General features: G+C 43.4%; 1 protein-coding gene across 2 annotated transcripts in view; it reads left to right on the top strand.

Annotated features, from left to right (window-relative positions):
- ZNF385D (zinc finger protein 385D) overlaps positions 1–24,114 on the top strand; it is a 771,052-nt gene that overhangs the window by 477,429 nt on the left and 269,509 nt on the right. Inside the window, exon 1 of one of the 2 annotated variants that reach the window (XM_031432497.2) lies at positions 6,111–6,436. The exons of the other annotated variant lie outside the window; for it this stretch is intronic. Coding sequence (XP_031288357.1) covers positions 6,415–6,436 — 22 coding nt within the window. The 5' untranslated portion in view covers positions 6,111–6,414. Of the gene's footprint in view, positions 1–6,110; positions 6,437–24,114 lie in introns of those variants that run through there. 2 annotated transcript variants of the gene reach the window in all.

Raw genomic sequence — 24,114 nt, 5'->3', positions numbered from 1 at the left:
ATATTATCATTTCTTTTCTTCTAAGCAATTAATTTTCCAGATTACGGTCCCTAGGCATTTCATTTCATTGGAAGCATCAAGTGGGAATCTAGGAATAAAAATGACTTATGAGTTTGTAGTTGTGTCTACACAATCTAAAAATTCTGATCAAAACACTGCACATATCAGGTGAACAAGTAATTTGTTCTCCTATAGACAAATTACTTACTTCTCCACTTTTCAAACACTTTTGGCATTGGGTTGTGGTATACTAAATGGAGACAAACTCAGGCTTAAAATAAATGTTCTTCCATCAAATGCCATCCATATGTCACCCAATATTCATTCACCAGGCTGTTGTGCTTTCATCAAATACTCACCCACCAGATACTCACATCCTTGGTCTCTTGCACTTGTCCCAGGGCTCAGGGTTGACCTTATTTTTCTTTTCTATGTATATTCCCTTGAAGGTATCATCTGGTCTCGTGGGTTTAATTACCATCCATAAAAGGATGACTTCAAATATGATGTTCAAGTGTCTCCCCTGAACTCCAGACTCATAACCAAACTGCTATGGAACATTTCCACTAGAATACACAGGAATCTCAGACTAAATATGGTCCCAATTGGCTACCTCCTAACCCCGACCCAGATATGTTCTTCCACAGTCTTCTCCTCATCACTTAGGGGAAATTCCATCTTCCAATTGTTAGGTCCCCAGATTTCCAGTAATCTATTCTTTTTTTCCTCTCTCTCTTCTATCACTTACCCAACACATCAAGAAATCCTATTGGCTCATTTTGTCATCTTTATAAGCTCCAACCACATTTTCCATCTCCGCTGCTCCCACCCTGGTCCAAGCCACCATCTCTTTCCTAGATTACTACAAAGGCTTCCTAGATGGTCACCTTGCATTTTCTTTTGGTCCCTTTTTATCCATTCTCCAGGCATTAGCCCTAGTGGATGTGTTATGTTAACTCCAAAAGCATTCTACATAAGACAGAATAAAAGTCTAAATCCTTATGATATGACCTGTTAAAGTCCTACTGTATTAAGCTCCTTGTGACCTATTTGACTTCAACTATTTCTTCACTCCCAATACTTACTATGTTCTAGCACACTGGCCCTCTTGCTTTTCCTGGTAACCCTCTGGCATGTCCCCCATTGCCCTCCGAACTCTCTGAGACAGCACCTAGCAAAATGCATGGTGCAAAGTATTCAAAAGATACTAAATTTATTTAATAAATATGAGATGAATGAACAGATTCATTTTTTTTTCATGAGTGCTTTCACCTTTATTTTTCTTGGTATATATCTGAGATATAGACATTTCATCCACAACAGGGTTGTGACATGTGTATGTCTTATGTAAGTGACATGTGTATGTTTTATGTAAGCCAGAGTCACAACCACGGCTAAAATAACAGCTGGCCCAACAGCTAACATCACTGAGAGAAGGACGTCCACCATCACCTTGACAATCCATGACTTCATTGGAGAATGAATCACTCCTGGGGATTCCGAAAATGAAGTCATATGAAGAAGGTCTGTTATTTTTTTGGATCTTGAGAATCACTATCAGTAGTCAGTTGTGGGTTGCTTTCCTTGATTTCTTTCAGCAGCTTCTGAATTTGAGCAACAGGTACATCTATCGTCCATCCGAGTGTCCAGAAGGGGTACCTTTGAAGTTTTAAGGCATCCCACAACATCTTTACTCCACTATAGCCTACGGAATTCTGGCCCAGGTGCAGAGTGATCAGGTTCTGATCCCTTCATTCATTCATTAAATACCGATTTGTATTAAGTCATGAAGACAGAATTTAAAAAGAGCATCCTCTTTCATTTGGGAGAGACAAGTGAAGGGAAATTTGCACACTATGTTTTAGTGCTTGAGTAGGAATTAGACCATATGCTATATGAAAAAAAAAAAAATGAGAGCACTATCTCATTCAGTCTTGAGGTTAGGAAAGTGTCCTCAGCAGAAATAATGCTTGAACAGAGAGACCCAAAGTTTGAACAGGAACCGCCCAGCTAAAGAGAGCAGGTGAGAGGAATATCATCTTTAGGGGGACTGTGGGTCTGCAGCTGGACCGGAGTGAACTTGTGAGGGATAAAACTTTCATAAATTGAGGTGTGATCCGGGCTCTAGTTGTGAAGAGCCCTGCACGCCCTGGCAGGTGACACAGAGAGACAACGGAGAGTATTAACCAAGGGAACGACTCGAATGACTCTTAAAAAGATAATAATGGCTCTAATATGGAGAATGGGTTGGACTCAGGCAAGCCTGGAGGCAGGAACATCAGATACGATTTTATCGAGGGGATGTAAGTAAGAGATGAAAATGGACTGAGGCTCAGAGGAAGGCATGGAAGACACAAACGGGCTGTGCAGAGTTAGGGCTGGATCCCTGCTGCTTTCAGCTCTGAGAACGCGAGGCTAAGCAGGCTCTCCGACTGCGGTCTGCAAGTACTACCTGGCATCTGTGCTGCGTGGAATTTACGAACAGCTGCTGCGAAGCATGGCCACGTTCTATCTGCGTAAACACTTTGCATAAAACACCATCCACCTCAAAGAATGGACGGCAGGCACATGGAAAAGTGTGATGTTTTACACACAGTACGGTTGTACTCAGTTCTGTTCATTCAGACATTCATTCATTCAGAGATATTTATTGAGTTGCAACCAGTGTCAGATACCCTCGGAAGGATGGTGGCGACAACAGTGAACAGCAACGAAAATCTCTGCCCTCCTGCAGATTCTACTCCGGTGAAGAGAGAGCAAAATAAACAGATGTTCACGGTAATGGGTCAGATGGTGATGACAGCTACAGAGACTAAGAGGGGAGGGAAGGGGGTTAGGAAAAGCCAGGGGAGGGACAAAGGCAGTCTGCAACTGTGAGAAGGGAAAGCGAGAATGACTATACTGATAAACTCTTTTTTTTTTTTCATTTTCATTAAAGGTTATTACAAGATATTGAACATAGTTCCCTGAGCTATAGAATAAATTTGTTTTTCATCTATTTTTATACATAGTGGTTATCATTTGCAAATCTCAAACTCCCAAATTTATCCCTTCCCACCCCCTTTCTCCCCATTACCATCAGATTTTTTTTTACTATGTCTGTGAGTTTATTTCTGGTTTGTAGATGAGTTCATTAGTGTCTTCTTTTTTCTTTCTTTCCTTTTTTATTTTTTTTTTAGATTCCACATATGAGTGATACACTCTAATTAACTTTTGAGTGACACTTGAAGCAGACAGGGTTCCAGGCAGGCAGCTCTCCGGACTTTTGAGCAGAGAAACAATTTGCATCTTACCATAATGTTTTCACTCCAAGTGCTTTACTGGTTTTAGGGCATCCTTTGTTTGACGAGGGAAAGGTATATTTCTATCTGGCAAGCAGTGGCCTGATTCCTCGTTAGAATCTCTCAGCTTCTCAGACCTTCTGAGAGACAGATAAAAGTCAGGGGGTGAACCAGGTCCTTCCCTGGAAACTGCTGGGTCCACTCCTAGAGGTGACATATGGCAGCAGCTCTCAGGCACGGCTGGCATGTCTACAACTCCATGTCTAGCCAACATCAGCTGTGCCTTTATTTGGATGTCACTTTGTTTCAAAATAAAAATAGTCGCATTTTTTTCCTTGAAAAATATCTTATATACAACTAAAGTAATTTTAGAAGAAACAATAATACGTGTCAAACTAAAATAAAAATCCCTTGTTTTCTGTCCAGAAATAAGCAACTGTTGTATCTGAGGTCTTGACATTCCAGATAACCCTGAATTGGAGGTGGGAGGGGCATACACGTTTAAATAAAGCAGACCCCGTCCTTTTTTCGGTAGAACAGAATTCCATTGTGTGAATGTAACACTCAGTTGCTCCTTGGTCCGCCTCTTCTTTCAGAAGCTACACGCTGCTGTTTCAGGCATAGTCCGATTGGAATGTTCTATTACCAAATGCTCTCTGCCTGTATATTCCTGACTATATATATATATATATATTTTCTTTTCTTTTCCTGGAACATGCAGTGATATAATTTGATTGGGGAAGACCTTTACCTGAACCATTATAAATAGGATATTTATCATGCATATCTTCAAAGAAAGAACTCTGCTGGGGACTTTAAGGTAAATTCAACATATAAGTCAGTGTTAAGACAGTTGTTCTTTACTGAGATTTCCTGACGTCACCGAGAAAGTTGCCTAATGCCTCTGAGCATCTTTCTGTATCTCAGTGTGTTAGAGAGTAAGAAAGATGACATAAGTGAAGAGACCTTGTGACTGCAAAATGCCAAGCAAATTCAAGGGTGTTATTAATTATTAAGACAGTCCTTTAGTGTCTTAAATCTCCTGTTTTAAATTCAACTCAGTGCTTACATCTTCTAACTACAGGAAGTCGAAAGGACCAAAAACTCTAATATTGAACTACAGTGCCCCCTAGCCCATGTCCGCCGTCAAGACAGCTTCATGAATAAGCTCTCACCAGATGGTTCTTTTGCCTGAGGGAAGGGCCATTAATTGTACTTTTGGATGGTGTCCATCTGTCCAAAAGGAAAAACACTTATGTGTTTTCTTCAGGATTTTCCTGTAACGTTCTTTGTATTTTGAATTTTAAAATAGGAGTAAAAAAGTAAATATTCTTTACTATTAGAGTTTTCTTCCTTCCAGTTGCTTTAAAGGAAGAATATTTCTAAAAGAGCATCACCAGATGTGTCCTAAGACTCACTGTAACGTTTCTATTTTATATATGGTTATCTATCCGCATTCACCAAATTCTATATAATCCGTTGTGAGAGAGGATATTGACTATAGAGCTTTTTCTCAGAGAGGAAATGTAGGGTTAAGCTTTTTTTTTGCTAAGATTGCACAGCAAACTGTTAGGAGCAGCAGAGTCTAGTTCCCAGATGCATTCAATCCACCAAAAGATACAGAATTCTGCAAGAAAAGACCATGGAATATTTTAATATCACAATGTGGAAATATTTGTTACCATAGCCTATAAAAACTCATATTGAAAATATATCCATTGCTTTCTTCCATTGATTACAATTCTTTATCTTTAGTTCTTAGTTTTATAGGTTTTTAAAGAAATTTTTACATTTAAATGGTCCAGTAGGTAAGTTGGGTCCCAAAGTGATGAGTCCTTGGAAAACTGAACTTGCTCTGTGGGTTTATTTTCCACGCTGGGCGTTTAAGTATTAATCAGTGTAGCTTTCAGGGATTTCTTTCTAACATCCTTTTCTATGTAAGATATAAGGGCTGCAATTCATTAGACCATTGGAGGAGCCAGAGGCTTTGCTAAGCTTTGCCTTCCTTGACTGTTCATCTCAAATTTAATGGGAGTGCTTGTGCGTGTGTGTGTCTATATTATACTGGTGACCAGCCTTGAATGAGGACGGAATCTTGTTATCTTTCAGGCCAGAATCTCTCTCCTCTTTAGGGGTCATTTCAGCCTCAGTGTCCTTTCTGCTACCTTCTAGGGAGGCAGCAAATGGGATCTTGTGAACGTGGAGGTCACTTTTATCACCAGTTATTTTTCTTTACATTTCTCTATCAATCTAGCTCAGAAAACACTCAAGAAATAAAAACAACTCTTTACCCACTGCTGAGTTTCTGTGATCTGATCACTTCTAAGTGAAAACCTCTATTACCTTAGCAAGGGTCCCTTGAGTCTTTTATTCCTCTTAGGAATAAAGATCACAACCAACAAACCCTCAGGCCCACAGCAAAAAGAATGCAGGCACGAGGCACCATTACCATTCCTTTTCCCACTGCCATGTAAACTTGGGAGGGGAGGCTCAGTTTGGGCGAGGATGATGACATTCGTGGGAGGGGCGGGATAGAAGTGTGTCTAATTACACGGTAATGGCAGAACTCGCCTTCACCCCGTCCCCTCCCCTCCCCTCCCTCCCTCCCGCACCCCGGTGAATTTCCCCCGCGCGCGCCTAGGTGGATCCGGACCCTTCTCTCTTTAAGAGAGCCTCCCGCGCCCCTCACCCCGCCCCCTCCCAGGTCTCTGGGCTCATCAGCGCTTCCCGAGAACCATGGTTGGTCCATGCAGGCAATCGGAGCACCTCCCGGAGCCGCGGCGAACCGGGGGTGGGGTGGGGTGGGGTGGGGTGGAGTGGGGGGGTCTGTTTGTAGTACTCGCAGTCCTGATGTCACAGGCGCGGCAAGGACATCGCAAGGAGGAGTCGGATTACAGTAAGGATGGGCAGTGCAGCAGGCAGCCCGAGCGCACGCTCCAGCCGCCGGGGATCGTAGCCCGGGAGAGGCAGCCCGCGAGGCGCTCATCCGGCGGAGGAGGCACGCTCGGCGCCCGCTGCTCTCCGCCGGGGACCTTCCCACCGAATGTAGCATGAAACGGCTTTGCTCTGCGTGTCAGCCCGGGGTGCGAGCTGATGCCGAAGACGCCGCGGTGGGGTTCCAGCTGTCTGATTAATGAGAAACATAATGTATTTTGGTGAGTGTTAACTCTGATGATGTAATTCGGGGGGTGCCCGGCGCTTCATCGGTGCAGACGAGCCTTTTAGCAAATCTTAAAAGCCTCTACAATAGATTACATGAAACCTACCTCCCTCCAGCCGGCAACTGGAGGATCGAGCCGGTGCAGCCCTCAAAGCTTCCTTTGTGCTACATTTGGGGCTGTTGATGGGTCGTAGACGAGTTTTAAGTTGGAAAAGGGAAGAGACGGGGTGGAGGGGGTGGCTAAACTTTGCCTTGATTTGTCTGCATGAAGTTGGGGTTTTTTGTTTGTTTGTTTGTTTTTTGTTTTTTTTTTTAAGCTAGGTGAGGACGGAGAAATGGTGCGGCGTGGGAAGTCATGGGCTAACTTAAATGGAATGTAAAACAAAGTTCTGTGCTCCCGATTCTGTGGAAGCTTAGTCAACATTGATGCTTCATTAAGCATTTTGGTTTGCCCCTAATTCTGAGACAGAAAGGGAAAACATTCTTTGGCGTGCAGTGGTCGAGCAACTGAGAGCACCCCTCCACACCATCCCAGTTTTCCTGGCTAGCTAGAGCAGCCTATCCCAAAATGCATATTATTTTAAGCCCTTTTTAGGTCTTGGAGCTGCTAAACATTGGTGCAGTTTAGTTGTATGCCAGGGTGGAAACCTCTCAGGTTTTCTGCTGAGCTGCCTGCATTTCCAGAGAACATGCTGAGGCTTAGATCTGGGCTATCCGTGGAGCACTGTAAGTGGGCTGGGAGCTGTGCTTTCACACTGGAACGCTGCAACTTACTAGGGGAGGAGGCAAAACCCTTCACTAAATAGGAAACCAAGGATTAGGACTGAATAATCTTTCTTCCTCCCTGAAGTTATGCTCTCCTCCTCTAAGGTCCATCAGGCCTCATCACCTGAGAGCATCTATCTGATATTAAAAGGTTTTTGAGAGCAACCGGAGAGGGGCTAGGAAGCATTCCAACATGCAGATGCTCTGGGTGATGAGTGGGCTTGCTTTCAATATGAAAGCTAGTCATTTTTCAGATTAAAGAGGCATTAAGATAAACTTGCAGCGAGGCAGAATTGGTTTCTGGGGCATTTATTTCCGTGTGTACTATTTGCTTTGTTTTGTTTTCTGGAGACTTTGGAACATTTGCAAAAGTATGGGAAGGAACCCCCGTTGCAAAAGCTGAATGCTTTTAGTTGTCTTGACAGCAGTTTTGATTTCCCTCTAATTTGTGCCATATTAGAAAAGAAGTCTTAAAAATAACTCAAATTGATTTGAAAGAAAGGATCCTCATTTCAGAGCCAAATTCAAGCAGAATCCAGAGTTAAACAAAACCTCCTTCAGAGCAGGGAGGGTAGTGATAGAGGTGGTAAGCGGATTTATTGGCGATGAATAAAATAACAAGTGATTATGGTGAATCTGTCTTTGATGCATGCAAAAGCTTATATAAAGATGATATATCTTTTGGACAAACTAAAATTTCGGCCTCTGTAATGATATTTGAGGGATGCGAAGTGAGATTGTAATTTTAGCTTAAGTTTTCGGCCTCTTGCAACAATGCCTAATGTCATTGTGGTCAGTAGGGAGTGTTACCCAGAGCAGTGGCGAAGTCTGAAAGTACTGGTTAGAGGCCATCCATGCTGGACCAGATCTTCCTGTGGCTGTTGGAGAAATGTTCCCTCGGCTAGCTCAAGTTATTCACTGCTTGCTAGTCTGGTAAAGCAGGGTGATTCAGAGGGCAATTAGTTTCACTGTGTAATGCAAGTTTTTAATAGCACGCATTGAAATGTGATGTCTTACTTCAGATGAAACTGTACTCTTTGAAAGGCAAGGCTAAAGTTGCCCTCTGTGTCATGAGCGCGGTTCAGTCTCATCATAATTCCGGCATGACACACGTTTTGCTATTCTTGGAGGAAATCGTGTGTATTTAGGAACACTGTTTCTCGCAGGTTGTGTTATGCTGCCCCTCGCTCGAGCCATCTGACATCCAGAACTCTGGAAGTCCACCTGTCTCTAATAAAATGTGTGGTACAAGAGAGGGGGCAAGAATGGAACGATTCAATCCAGGCATGTTAAGATTCAACAGCATTCTAACATTGCAAATCTCTAAGACTGTGTATGTGTATATGTACATATGTGTATTTGTGTGTGTGTGAGGGGTTATGTATCCTAAATTTTGGCTATTTCAGGTAGTTTTTCAAAACAATGCTTTCACTTTGCAGTTTGGTGGCTCGTTACTTTCTTCTTCGTTTTTGAACGGCAAAGGGTTTATCGAGTCAGGGAGAAGAGGGACAAAGGGGTAGCCAGAATGCACTCTTGGGCTTTTCTGGTGATTTGTGGGAATGGGGTAGAGGTGTCAGAAGTCTTTTATTTGTGTCCCCAGCAGGGAGTGATGAAGAGCATGTGATGCTGTAACACGCAGTGAATTGATATGCAAGCAGGATATTTACATCCCTTGTAAATAATCTAATTTGTCATTGTTGCTCCCCCTTCACTCTCCACCTCCTTTCAAATATAACTGAAGACTCATTGCTTGGACAGGCTGGCCCAGCCTCTGCATCTTTGCAGACTTCTTTCCTCTTAGGGGCTGGACGCTTGGACCTCATCCTTGCCCAGCTGGAGTCAGCCGTGTGTGTGCAAGTTGGTGGAATATGTAATATTTCCAGTTCTCCAGAACAGCTCATGTTTTGAGTGTGCTGTCTCCGACTTACAAGACTAATGGACCCTTTTAATGACTTAAGCCTCCCTCTTATCTCCCATTGAAATTGTAGTGCAGCGTTTTCAATAATTGTTCATTTGCACTCAAGGCGCAGTGATTTAAGAGTTTGCTGTTCAGTCGCCGTGGATACTTTTGTTACTTATTCTATCGATCTTGCATTCATTACTTGGAGTTAGAAACAAGGTTTCACACGGGAGAAAGAAGAGGAAAATCCCAGTCAGCAACCTGCTTGGGATCGACTGCAAAGAGCCGAGGGAAAATCGTCAGGACTTAGGAAGTCACCCTCCCCGCCCCCATGAATATTTCACATAGTTAAAAATTACATGTGCCGAGGATGAATCGCCATTAATAATGTACCCGGGAATGAAAGCCAGCAGCTGGGAGACTTTCCCCCGGATTAAGGCAGAGGCTGTGGGTGGTTGTCAGTGAGCACACCTGCCCCAAGCCGCCTGGTCACAGTTGGGTCAGAGGATCGTGTGGGAGGAAGGGCGGTGCTGTGCTCCAGTGCATCCTGGCAGAAGGTGGTACCCATGCTCTGTCTCCTGCTCTAAGTATGTCTGAATCACCTCCCCCTTTCCATCTGGCCCAACACATTTCTCCACTGCAGGAGTGGTGAGTGGTTGCAAGCGGTCATGCCAACCTCACAAATTGTCCACGGTTGGCCAAGGGAGGTGCCATGTCGCAACCCTTTGCCATCAGGAGAGATCACCGGAGCCTGATGGCACTGAGGAAATTCTGTGTGGCCGCAGATCAACCCGATGGAGACTACAGTGCACTTACAGCCAGGCAGGGGCCGGGGCTTGCTCCATGAGAATCCTGCTGAAGAAAGAAAGATACACCTTAAGCAAATGAAGAGAACCCAGAGACAACGATCAGAGCTCCCTCTGAACGCCACAGTTAATGGCATATTAATTAAACCTGGGGAAAAGGGCGATCAAAATTTAGAAAGCGTGAATGAGCCACTCAAGTTCAGCGTGGTGTTAATTGTAGATCTGCTGTCTTCTTTAAAATGCCTTAGAAAAACAAGAAAAAAAAAAAAAAAGACTCAGTGGTGTGCCTATCCCAACACAAAATAGTTGGTGGAGGAAGCTTTTAATACAACAGCGAGGAAAAAAAAATCTCATGGGAAAATTCTAGACCAGAAGCCTGTTCCCTTGCCTATAATGGACACGTTTGTACATTGTCACAGGAAGGACTTTGTGTTTCCCCCGGGATGTTTAGAACATTCTCAAGTCAGCATTTACTCTTTGGGTTGTGGCTGCACCATCAAGTTTCACCTCTGCAGCGGGATATTAGAAAAACAGTTAAGTGGCAAGGTTATAAGGAAGGAAATGAGCAGACAACAGCAGGCAGCAGAGGAAAACATTCCTTTTTTTTACGTTTTCAGTGGAAACATTTAACGCGTCCTAATTAGCTTGTACTGAGTGATGTACTATGAGGGATGAGGTCCACTGGAGTCTCTCAAACACTCTGGACTATATTTCCCGAGGCTGCCGGAGGGAGAGAATCATTCAGGAAGGACTCTGTTAGTCCACATTACTCTTTTTAAAGTTTGAAGTCATTACCACTGTGTTTTATTACAAATGAATCTAAATGACATGCGATAAATTAATACATAACAGGGATGGACAATAGTACAGGTGAATATTGTCAGAAAGCATCCTATGCGGGAAACTGAAGTCGAAGCGAACTCCCTCAAGACATTTCTCTTTCAAGTTCATACGAATTTTCTGATTGTCAGGAACTAAATCCCAAGTGTGATCAAGATGCCAGTTACAGGGATTCCTGATTAGGACCCTTACATTTCTAGCGAAACTTTTTTCTTTTCTTTTTTTTTTTTTTTCCCCAGGACCTTCTTAGTTGCTGTAATTATATGGAAATGAGATGGGTTTATTTAAGGGATAAGTTCCAAAATTCATGAGATAATGACAACTTGCAAAGTTACCCTTTTGTGGGTGGCATAATTGTTCCAAAAAACAAATGAAAAATTTAAATTAGTGGTTTCTGACTTCCACTGCAGAATATCTGGTCATAGCTGCTTTTGACTGAAACCTCCCTTGGTAAGACAAGATATGTTAGCTACTATGTATGTGTGTGTGTGTGTGTGTGTGTGTTTGTGTGTGTGACACTGGATCATCAAATAGTGCCTTGTTGTATAAATACCCAAATAAGATTTCTCATTCCCGTCTTTTGTGTCTTCTTAAATCTTTTTACATCATTGGAAAGGTAAAACATAAAGTACTGATTGAATAAGATGGATATCAAGCTATTTTTCTGAGCACAGTGGGCTTTCAAGTTTATCAACCATTATATACATTAGAGGTTTTTGAAATCAAGCCATAAAGATAATTTTCAAGGCTTTTCCTGCTTAAGAAACAGTGATGCTTGTACAAGCAGAAAACTATTTCTACTTTGACCTTGAGAAAGAGATGTTTCCACTTGTATTACACTATGAAAAACATGTCAGAAACAACAAAGGTCATAATCACTGCCCTCTCTCTCTCTCTGTCTCTCTTTAAAGAAGTCATTACATATCATTTCCCACAAAGATTAGTTTTGCAACAGAATTTCACACATGATTGGTGGCATTAAGAGAAAATACAGCATAAGAGGTGGCTAGAAATATCAAAGCTAAAAGTGGTTGAGATCATGCTTGAACCAAATTGCTAGGGTTGAAAATCGGCAGACGCTCTGCTCTGTTGCTGTGTTGAAATCGTTATGAAGCAGCTGGAAGTCGGTCTTCGTTGAACGTGAACTCCAGGTTTGCACAGCCTTTAAAATTGAAGGCATTTCCATGCAACCCTCTGAATTCTGAAACCTGAAGTGCAGAGAACTTCTAAATGCAGAGGAACTTCTATGAGAACACTGGGTCGGATGCAATGAACTCCTTCTCCTTTCCCAACTGCTCAGTTTTCTTTTCTTTTTTTTCCCCCTTTTCTACCCACTTGCAATAATCACATTTCTGTAAATGGAGGAGGAAGGAGAAATGTAACCTGGCCAAGGTCAGAGGGGAAATCGCAGCGGCGTCAGGGTCAGGGTTGGTGGTCTGAGAAATGCTCTCTGTCCCAAAGCGCACTGCGCCTGGTGGGAGGTGGGGTCTGGGGCGCAGGGATGACGTCTGGGGCTGAGGTTTTTTAAATGCTCAAGTCTTGTTGACTCTGTATCCTCAGCATCCCGTTCAGCCCAGCGCCAGGCACATAGGCACTTGCCAGTAGGTGCTGACAGTGCGAGATGGAAGGGATGTTGGAGATCAGAGAGGAAGGGGATGCACTTCCTCGGAGGACCCTCAAGGCTACTGTTCCCTGTATGTGCATTGACAAGAGAAATGCGCTTCTTGGAGCCGGAAACATTAACTGCCTTTTTTTTTTTTTTTTTTTTTTTTTCAAATCTGTAAGAGTAAGGACTAGTCCTTAGAAATTAGATCATTAGATAAATGTCAGGAATTCGGTGGGGAGGGTATCGCTCAGGGGTATCGCTCATGCTTAGAATGTATGAGATCCTGGGTTCAAGATGAGTATTAGAATACAGACATAGTTTATAGGCATATGAATATGGAAAATAAAAATACAATTTTTTTCCTTGGAACATTGAAACATGTACCAGGACATACATCACATAATATTGAAGGAAGAGCAAGTCCATGGGGTTTCTGATGGACATTGTGTCTTTATCTTAAAGAAAGCTATCCACACAGGAGAGTGTCACTATTCTCCTGGGCAGCCTGTACCGCCATTTAAATGAATGACTGAACGAATAAACCTAATTACCTCCCCCCAAACAAAAAACAAGCCAAAATGTGAGGAATTCCACAAGATTTTTTTGTGTTTCGGTTTACTTCTTTCTTCATTGGACTCCACAGAGGGTAGAGAAGAGGGACAGATCTATAGACTAGTAAGACCAGTGTTCAAAAAGTTCTGAAGAGTACAGGAAATCATCACCTGAGATGGTGGGGTTGCATTTGGTTTATCAGTCCATCAGGTCACGGTGTCAGTCTATCAAGTCGCAGTGTCAGCTCGCAGCTACGCATGGTTTTAGTGACTTTGCCCCAGGTGTTGGCATCTCTTGCCCAGGAGGCTGGGAGAGGCAGGCACTGCCTTCTGTCCAAGTAGCCGGAAATGCCCAGGAAGGCCATGCATCTGGAAAATTGCCATTTGTTCTGGCTGAGAAAAATGGAGATTAGCTGACTGCCGTTTGCCAGGCTTTTGTAAAATTGTTCTCCACCCTTCCCTTTTTCATAGGCCTGCATTTTGCTGATGAGGGGGAGCACCTGTGGCAGATTGCTCAGAGGAGAAAAAGGCAATAATGACTGTAAACAGAGTTTAATACAATGGCCCTTACACTTGTATAGCAATTGGTATTTTTAAAAATGCACCTACATTATGCTTTTTTTTTTTTAAATCCTGAAAATGACCCATTGTGGGAGGTAGGCAAAATATAATTACTCCTATTTTTAGATGAGCGCTCTGAGTCTCAGATGGCCGAAACAACTTTCTCAAGGTCACACAGCCAGTAAATGTTAAGGCCGAGACTCCAATTCAGTGCTTTTAAGGCTTACTTTAGTGCTTTTTGCTCTTTTTCTTCTTTTTATTGAAGTAGAGCTGATTTACAATGTTGTGTTAGTTTCTGGTGTACAGCATAGTGATTCGGTTACACACACATATATATTCTTTTTCATTGTAGGTTATTACAAGCTATTGAATAGAGTTCCCTGTGGTAGTGGTCTTTACTCTTTACAGCAGAGCATAGGGGCATATTTTTATGAATGGAAGATTATTTGTCATAATAATGCTAGAAAAAAATATTCCAGCTGCTAGCTAAAGAAATGACTACAGATGACTGAGATCCAAGATATACTTGTGTTTTGACTTTGTGGAATCACACTTAATGCCAGCAGTCTGAATATAATTCAGACTTTTATTTATTCTGCCTTTTTTTTTTTTTAACATCAAGTAATTAATAATCAGAAAAAAAATCTAATTAAAAGGCATGAATCAGCCTGGGGCAGGAACCAGGCTTTCTCTACTGCTTCTGTTTTCCAAGGCATTGTTAGCTATTAAGGCTTATATGCTTATATTAATTATATGTTGTATATACCTGCTGTCTCACTATTTAACTCAACGCTTGTCATTAAAAAAAAAAAAAATACAAGTCATTTGTGCGACAAACTTTGATATTTACAAAGACATTCTCTCCAGGATTTGTTCAAGATGGAGTCTCAACTCGGTCCTTAATTCTATGACTGACACGTAAGCAAAAAACAACCTACTTTAGGATCTCGGCCCTTTTACTTACTGGCTCTTTATCCGTGGGCAAGTCCCCTCACATTTTGAGATCCAGTTTTTTTGTGTGTGTGTAAAGGAGAATAGTGGTAATGTGTTTCCCACAGTTCTATTTTGAGGACTAAAATATACAAGGCGTATGAAAGTGCCAAGCCCCAGGAAGTACACCATGAGCCATCAGTAAAATTTGATTCTTTCTTGCTTTTCCCCTCTAGATTCAATATAAAATTAAAAAAAAAATGATAGTTCCCTTTTGGGGTCAAACCTGAAAACAGGATCCATGCCAATCAATTCACAAAGGAGGGCTTTAATGCAATTAACTTGTTATGTGGGTGGTAGAGGAGCTGGAAGCCACATGAGGGGTAGGGAGGCAGCCCAGAGATTGGCAACAGCAAGAAACTGGTAGTTGTAAGATGTGGAGATGAGAGATGGGGTCCTGGAGGCCAGGACCCAGTGCCTCCTGGTGGGGGCTGGAATCATGGCTGACCTAAGACACTGAGGATGGAAGGATTCAGCTTCAGGCACAGAGAGATGGAGAAATAGGCTGACTTCTCCCTTTCACACACCCTCCAGTGCATGCCTCTGCCTCTCTTTGGCGGAACTGAGCAGAGGGCCAACCTGGGCAGTACCTTGCTCATGTCAGCACCCAGACAGTCCAGGGAATATTTGAGAGACAGATCTCAGGGCAAACTGGCCAGGGACCTGGAGGAAGATCTGACACCTGGTGTAAGTTAGCACTTTAAATGAGACAGTGTCTCTGCAAACAGACATCAGTTATCAGCGAGAGGTTTGCTTCGGGGAGATGCAGGGAGGAGGGAAAGGATGATAGTTGAAGAGCTTTCAGGGATTCTTCACCAGTCCTCCCCGTTTAAGCTCCTCCTGGCGTGTTCTGGTTACGGTGGCATCGGACAAATTTGCGGATCTCTCTCTGCGTCAGTTTTTCCCTTTCTGCAATGGGTGAGAAGGTCTGACAGATTCAGTGAGATGCTGAAGCAGGCCTCATAATCTGCATCACACGAATGGGCCTTGTTATGAGGATGTGAAAACCAGCTGAGTTAGAGAGGAGCAGATTTTGAAAAAAGTCACAGTTTGAAACATCTGTTCAGCTGTGCAACTTAGCATTGCAGCAGAGATATCTGAGTGCACTGAGGACCGGGGCATTCAGTTACCTCCTCAAACAGCCCGATGTATTGCGGGGTTAGACGTACCCTGAGGCCACTTCTAATCTGTTCTTTGTCCTTACTCTCTAAGAAAGTGACATGGCGGAAGCAGAGGCAGGAGAGAGAAATGAGCAGGGCAGAAAATCTCTGGAAAGACTCCACGCCCCACACTCCTTGCTGTCTGAGCCTCTAATGGGGACAGACACATTGAAAGCAGAGGGAGTTTATTAATAGGTGCTTGGGAAGGAAAGAAGGCTTTGATATTGATTTTTCTCTCTCTCCTTCCATGGGTTGCTCGACTTTTAAACACTGATTTCTTTGGCTGACTGGCACTGCTACTAAAAAAAAAAAAAAATTAAGGCAAAACATTCTGTCCTTCCTGTATGGAATTATTAGTATCTCTCTCAAAGCCTGCGTCTCAAGCCTGGTGACAGTTTATAATTTTTGATGCCTTTGTTTGAGACAATGCAGAGGTAACAAATGGGGCAAGATGCCCTTATGGTGCTCAACCTGGAAGGCACATGGTCACTGCCACGTGTTTCTAGTAGCTGCCCCAGGAATCATCCATGGACTGTAACTTATAGGGCTTTGGGGATTCTTAGGAGCCATGTCGTAAGGAAGCTCTATCAGTTAAATGGTGCATTAGAAGTTACTTACTTAAAAACTTTCTTTTTCCCTGAAAAAGAAAAAAAAAAAGTGTAAGATCCCAAATACTAACTTCTGGTAACTTAGTTCTTTGGGGGCACCATTGCCTGGTTTTTCCTAACTTTAAAGTGCTGAATAAGTAAGAACACTACAGGCAGAAGCCCAAGGCATAGACTTTAGGGACCTCTTGGTTTCCTTAGAGAATTTTTCATCTCCCGTTTGTGGAGAGCAGTCCTGGTGCTGACAGGTGACGTGCCGCCACTGACAGAAGAGGGGAATTTCGCAGAGCCCAAATGCCTGTTTTGTGCCAGGGGCTGGTGTGATTACTTCATTGGCACCTCAACACCATCCTTAAGAGGAAGGCCAGTGGGTCTAAATCCTGGCTCCACAAAGGAATCCTCTGGGAAACCATGCTCTTCTCAAGGCTCCAAGGCAGTCTGATTAAACTCATTTCTCTGGGCTGGAGCCCAGGCATCTGCATTTCTTTTAAACCTTTTCAACTGCCTCAGTTGCTTCTGAAGGACAGCCAGACTGAGAACCACTGAGAAGGGTAATGTTAAGCACTTTACAGAGTGTGCCCTGCTCCCCAGGAATCCCCAGGTTGCTGGGTCACCGATGCAGCAGGTCAGGACTCCAGTTCAGGTCAGTCTGAGTCCTAAACTTGTGTTCTCTCCTCTCAACACACCACCTCTGTTGAAGAAATCAGCCGACAGTGTGAAATCTGGACCTGATTACAAGCTGCGTTGTGCTGCCCCCTGGTTCCAAAGTAGACGTCTTTAGGGGTGAGCCCCCCCCTCCCTTATCCTTGGGACTGTTTCTAGAGCTGGTATCCAAAAGAGATTCATGCTATGCTTAGCTGATTCAGGATCACAGTGGCATATAGTTCTAGAAAGGATTTTAGAATCATGCCTTTAAATTTAATGTTCAGACAATACCCCCCCCCCCCGATGATATTAGAACACAGATCTTGATTCAGTAGGTCTGGGGTGCAGCCTGAGAGTCTGCCTTTCAGATGAGCTCCCAGGAGGTGTCGGTGCTGCTGACTACTGACCACACTTTAAGGAGTAAGTCTTTAGAGATCTTTTTGCTGAGTGATGGATTTCTGCTGATATTGAAAATCAGGTCAACTTCTCTAACCTAAGTTTCTCTGTTCCTGTTGTACAAGATACTGAATGGTCCACGGTTAGAATTCCACTTTGGGTAGCCAATCTCCCCACTTTCGCCTGAGACAGAAGGTTCCCAGAATGTGGGACTTGTGGTGCTGAAATAAAGCTAGTCTCACACAGACTGGGATGAATTGTCCCCCTTCATTTCACTGTATCAAGTTCGAATCCTAGCTTCAAACCTCAAGACCAAGTTCCCGGCCATGGAGAACTTGTGCAAGTGACTTGATTTCTTTGAGCCTCAGATTCCCTATCTATGAGACAAGAGTAGTAAATGAAACTTCCTAGAATAATGATAAGGATTGAATTAGCTGGTGTACGCAGGGCACTGGACCTGCTGTCACAGTGTCCATTCTCACTCGATGTTGACCTGACTCAGCACTCAACCTCCATTACTGAAAAGAAGAAACGCCCCAAAGATCGAGTGTCATGGGTCACAGATCATCTTTACAGCCCCATCTCTGTGCAGACAGGGCAGCTTGTCCTTCACCTGCTGTCCTCAGATCTGACGGGCAAGCCTGGGTGGTCATTCTTCACGCCGTGTGCGGCTTGCTTACCCGGACTATCAATACTAATGATTTTTGTTTCTTGTTTAGGGGAAGAAAGGCCTGGCAAAGGCTCAGCCACCTTGGGACTCTGTGAACTGGCCCTCTGTGTTCCTGTTGACCTTGTTTATCCATTAGTGTTTTTCTGAGCTGGGTAACAGTTGATGAGGGTGGCCGCAACTAATGACCGTCCCCTCCATCTCCTGACCCATCGCTGTCTTAACAATCGGTCGCCTAAAAACAACACGCACACAGACAGGGCGGCTTCCACTAACATGCCCGTGGACAGGGAAAAAGAAAAACTTTAGCTCACACACTAGCTCAGAGCCTGGCATATGGACACTGGGATCCTAAGGGTTTACTGAGTGTGCTGTCAAGCCATGGGCGTCTGTCTTGAATACGGGTGAATTTCCAGCGGAGCCCTGAGGTTTGGAAGCGCATGCTCAGTTGGCTGGTCTTGGGTGAAGAGTAGCGCATGCCCAGTTGTCTGGTCTTGGGCGGAAAGAATAGCGCATGCTCAGTTGGCTGGTCTTGGGCGAAAGGCTGGCTGTGTGTGTCGTCACCTGGGAAAGCCAATTCGCTCACCTGTCAGATGCCGTCCATTTATCAGAGCATTTCGTCAGCCAGGTATGTGACTGTTTCGTGCAAAGCAAAGTGCACTTTTGTCTTTCTGTTATGACTAGTTGGACTGCTACACGCAGCAAATTATTCCACACTAGGGGTTCCTGGGCCTGAACTGCTTGCCCACTAGCATTTTAGACAAGAAAACAAATGAACAAGAAAGCAGAAGCTACTCTTGCTTTCCTTGAGTGTCAGTGATTGCAGAAGGGGTCCGACACAGTCATACGTTCACAAGGGTCCATTTTGGGAGCACAGCTGGGAGATTTCTGTCTCTGGGCCCATCTCTGCTATGCGGTTTGATACATGGAGTTGAAGTCTCCATTTCATAGTCAGGAAAATAGAGGCCAAGTGCTTGGTAAATGCACGTATCTGGCTAGTACCAGTGCTCAGATCACGACTTACAAGGCAAGTCTTGATTTATTGGTGTGAATCTGGACGAATGGCCCCGAGCCTCAGCTTCCAGATTAGTAAATTGAGATAGTGGGAAGTCACCCTGCCCCGCAAGGCAGCACTCTAGCTACTAAAAATAGCTGAGGTTCTTAAGTGCTTTGGTCCCTGCCAGCCAGTGTTCTCTGTGCATCGGCTCAATGCATCCTCCTCACAGCCTGTGTTGGAAGAATGATCAGTATGCCCTTTTTGCAGGTGAGGAAACACGAGTACAGAGAGGTTAAACAAGGAGGTTGGTGGTCTGTGGTCGGGCGGGTTCAGACCCCAAGTGTCGCGCTGCCTAGGACAGGCTCTCCTGCCACACTGTTTGGAATGACCTTGAGTAAACTCACCCTCGGAAATCCAAAGTCTGGAAGCACATTTTTGCTCTTCAGATAGAGCGGAGAGTTTCTGAAGCAGACAACAAACTAACAAGTGATCCAGCACCCAAGCAGGGCTCCCTGGTGTCGGCTTGCATGCCGGGCAGCCAGCTGTGGGTGGGGCCTGAGGCCAAGAGCTGGGAAGGGTGCAATTCCCTTCCAGAAATTCTGCACAAGGGTAGGAGGTAGAAAACCTTGTTCATGGAACATGCAGTGCTCTGAAATCAAGGCTTCCAAATAATGCTCATGGCGGTGAGAGCTGGTGAGCTTGTGTGCAGGAGCCGTTCCCAGGGGCCTCGCCTGTGTGTGAGTGAGTGTGTGTGTGTGTGTGTGTTTGTGTGTGTGTTCACGCTTGCTTGCTAGCTTGCTTGCTTAATACAGCAAACTTTGCGAAATGCAATAGTGATTTTCTCTATCCCTGACTTCATCCTGGGTACTTCATGCAATATACCATAGGTAGGGCGATTTTTTTCTTATCAATTAATAGTCTGAACTTTTAGGGGGGGTGGGGTCCACAGAACCCCAGGGGCTGAGAAAGACGTGAAATCTTTCTATACCCTCAACAGAATATTTTCTATTTTTTGAAAAGGTCATACAGGTACAAGTTTTTAAATAGAATATTATAAAAGGGCAAATGGTGAAAATGAAATCTCCTCCCCACACCCCGGTGCACTTTGTTTTGAGATTCTAAATTCTACAGGAAAGGACGGGGGTGTGTGTAGGGGGGGAGGTGGTCAAGAGGTGCAAACTGCCAGTTGTAAGATAAATACATCCTGGGGATGTCTGCAGCGTGGTGACTATAGGTAAAAAATTCTGTATTGTACGTTTGAGAGTTGCTCAGAGAGTGAACCTTAAAAGTTCTCATCATAAGAAAAAACATTGCAGCTCTGTGAGGTGATGGATGTTAATTAACTATACTTACTGCAGTGCTCATTTCTCAATATTTACACACATCAAACCGTTGTGTTGTACAGCTCAAATTTATACAATGTTGTATGTCAATTAGATCTTAATAAAACTGGAAATGTAAACTCTATGGAAGGGTATATGTACACACTCCCCTCTTGTTTTATGTGGCATGGTAGCACACTAGGTCCCCGGTTTTTCATATTTTGCTTTATTTAGCATATCTTGTTGTTTCTCATTTTTTCAATTTTATGGCTACCTAATATTCTAATGCAGGAACACATTGTGATTCACTGTACCAGCCTTTTTAAAAGAAAAATAAGTTCTGTCCATTCTTTCACGAATAAAAACAATGAATATCATTGTGCATACATAATTCTTCACGCACATGGCCACACATATCTAGAGAGTAAATTCATAGACATGGGATTTAGGGGGTGAGGCATATTTAATTCTCATGGGTATTGCCAAAGCATCCCATTGAAATTTTTTATTGATCAATTTCTCCTCATATTCCTGTCATTAAAAAACAGAATAGCTGCTTTCAAACCAGGAAACTGTTTACGTGGAAACTGCCTGGCAGATCTCTCAAAGCATGAATTCTCAAAGTGGAACCAAAATGAGTGGCTTCCTGCTTTTTCGTCCTTGCTCTCCCCTCCCCAGTCTGTTTCTCCACTTATTTCTCTTGTGCTAATTCCATATGGATATTAGTTTCAATATTGAAAAAAGGCAATGGGGCCATAAAATCAAAACACACCCCTTGCTTTCAGAATGGGGATGAATGCAATGGAAGGAATGCACCTCATAAGTGAGACGGTGCCGTTCTGCCTTGAAGGTTGCTCCTTGAAAGATCTCTGTATCAATTAGATTTAAAAGCCAACTGTGGTTGGAAGTTTTGTTTTTCTGTGGCCATTAAAAGGCAAAAGCATATTTGCATAATTCCACATTTCAGTTTTTTCCCTTCTATTCCTAACTCCATGCTTTTCTTCCTCTTTTTTTTTTTTTCAGCATCTCTTTTTAGAAAACATTAGACCTAGAAATAATCTAGGAATGTCTCTAGTATGTCTCTATGGAAAAAAATGCCAAATCTGTTGAAGACACAGAGTCTCCAAGCAGTGATGACGATCACTTTTTGTTGAGCTCTTTACAAACACCAACTCCTTTACTCCCTAAAGGAACAATATTGTTTTAATGAACTAGATGACATTCTCTCTACTTTGCAAAAGAGGAGAGACGCATCTGAAGCTTACATTTCTTGCCCAGGATTAAATCGATTGAAAATGGCAGGAATAGGATTCAAACCCAAGACCTCCTGACTGGACGTCTTGTGTGCTGAGCTGACAACACCCTTCTGTCCAGCTCACTACTCCTGGACCACTTCTGTAGGCTCTTGATAGTAGAGGACATTTATATAATGCAGACGAGCTCACTTTCCCGGTCCTTACTGAGAGTCTTAAGGACAATCACAACCACCCCTGATGAAGTACAAATAGTACCAAGAACCCTATCCTATAGTAAGGACTCTGAGGAGGGAGGGGGACCAGTCATCTCTTCTCTCTTTCATTGGAGAGATGGTCTCTTTTGTTACCTGCTGTCTCTTTGAGCCATCCTGACAATCCCCAGTGCTGTCATAGCAACAAAACGAAGTGAAGGAAATCAGTAAATTACTGTACGTTAGGATATGCTAATCAGGGGCTGCTGTGTACAACTCACTCCATATCCTAATTTACATCCCCCCTTGTTCATCGAATGTTTAAATTTCTCTCCCCGCCTCGAGATCACGCATGCCGTGTGTAATAGGCATTAGAAGAATCTCATATCTGGATGGCATCTTGAAATCTCACCTGACATCTTTATATTTATAAGTAGGAAGAGGGAAGGGGATGGGTTTAATTATTGAGCCCAAGTAGAGACTGTCCGTAGTAGGTGGTGGAGCTGGGCTGCCTAGAATCCAGGTCTGCTGGCTCCTCCCAGAGCCGTTTTGCCCTCCTCAGGATGTAAGGGGGGTGTTTATTGTCTCCGTCTTTCTTCACAGCAAGAGTAGGAGATGAGTATTCTTCTCATTTGAGAGAGGAGGAAACTGACATGGTCCCTTCGCCAACGTTGTACAGAAAGCAGGAGGGCCGGACGTGGAATCCGGACTCACACACTTCCCACTGCTCCTTTCTGCTTCCTGAGCCAGGGCTCCAGTCTGCCATCTTGCGTGTTGGGTTCAAATGTGCGTGGATCCCTGCTTTTCTTAGCATCTAAATGAATTCAAAGTTCCCTCTCTGCTCTAGGATTCTCTGATCCTACAATGGCTGTGGGGATAAAAAGGTGGGGCTCATTGGAGCAGTAAATCCCTGCAGCGCACAGGTGCCCAGTGGATGAGGCCTCCCCCCTCCCTCCTCACTGTCGGCAGTGCACCGCATTCATCTGCCTGTAAACTGTTGTAATCGACCTTACAGAGTTACCAGACTGGACTCTTTTGCTCTCAACTCAGCCAACACTCTCCTAGGCCAAGGCATAGCTGCAGACCCCAGAGCCCCCGACACACACACACACACACACTCAAATACCCGCAGGGATTCTTACTTCCTCATACAGAACTGCCAAACTTCTTATCCAGGTGGTCAGGACAGCCCCGGTTCTGGCCCCAATGTACCTTGCAGTTTTTACAAAACTTCCCTTCTCTCATCCTAGGTTCTGACTCTGCAAGAGCCACTCCAAATTTCCTCATCCTCTGAGACTTCGCCTCAAGGTGTCCTGCCTACCTGACATGTAGTTTGTTTTGGCCTCTGGGACTCCAAAAATTTCAGCATTCATTGTTTTTTCACTCTTAATTTTTTTCTGTCCTTGAAACATTTTTGTGTAAAAACAGAATCTTACAGACTCTTCAAGAAGGTCTAATGTAAGTGCACTTCCTTTAAGGAGATCATCCAGTTTTTCGTAAAAAGATGATACCTCCTTTCTCTGAATTTCCAGGTATGGCGTTTCCCAAACTTGTCTGAGCAAAAAACCTGGAGAATTTTAAAAGTTCTATGTTTCCTCTTCTCCCCTCTCGATTTACTGAGTCAGACACTCCAGGAAGAGTCCACTGCACCCCAATTTAATACTTAAGATTGCTGGCCCAAACACATCATGCCATGGTGCATAAGATATTAGTGGTAGAGCGCATGCTCAGCATGCATGAAGGTCCTGGGTTCAATCCCCAGTACCTCCATTAAACAAATAAATTTAAAAAGTAAAACTAATACCCCCCCCCAAAAAAAACAAACTAAGCTTAAAAAAATATATATCAGTAGGATTAAATTGTGAACAAGACAAAAACGATACAACAGTTGATCTGAAAGGAGAAACATGAAGCCAACACTACAGGAAATTATGAGAAAGGAGTGTTCTGACAGGAGAGACTTACCCTAAATTATATCAGAAAAGCATAATAGTTAAATAATTTGGCCCTGAGTAACAGACAGGTTATAAACAACGTATTAGACCATCTAGAAATAAACCTCAGTACTTATGGAAATGGAGATGTAGGTTATAATAAAAATAACATTTCAATTCATTGTTGAAAAGAGAAACTGTCAAGTCAATGGTTTGGGTGCGACTAGATAAACATGTAGACAAATAAATAAAGTTAATTCCTATTCTGCTTCTTACACCGAAATAAATTATACATTGAACAAAGATTCAGACGTAAAAACTGAAGCCACAAATTTATGGAAGGAAGCCTGGATGAATAAATTTAAACTCTTGTAATGGAAAAGACCTTTGTATTCAGGACACACACCCAGACTATAAAGGAGAGAAATGATAAATCTGACTGCACAAAATTAATAACTTGTGTTTGGGAAAAATAATTCAA

The sequence above is a fragment of the Camelus dromedarius genome, chromosome 2 (assembly GCF_036321535.1).
Source record: "Camelus dromedarius isolate mCamDro1 chromosome 2, mCamDro1.pat, whole genome shotgun sequence".
NCBI classification, from domain to species: domain Eukaryota; kingdom Metazoa; phylum Chordata; class Mammalia; order Artiodactyla; family Camelidae; genus Camelus; species Camelus dromedarius.
Note: the sequence above shows the minus strand (reverse complement) of the source record. Positions and strands in the feature narration are given on the sequence as shown.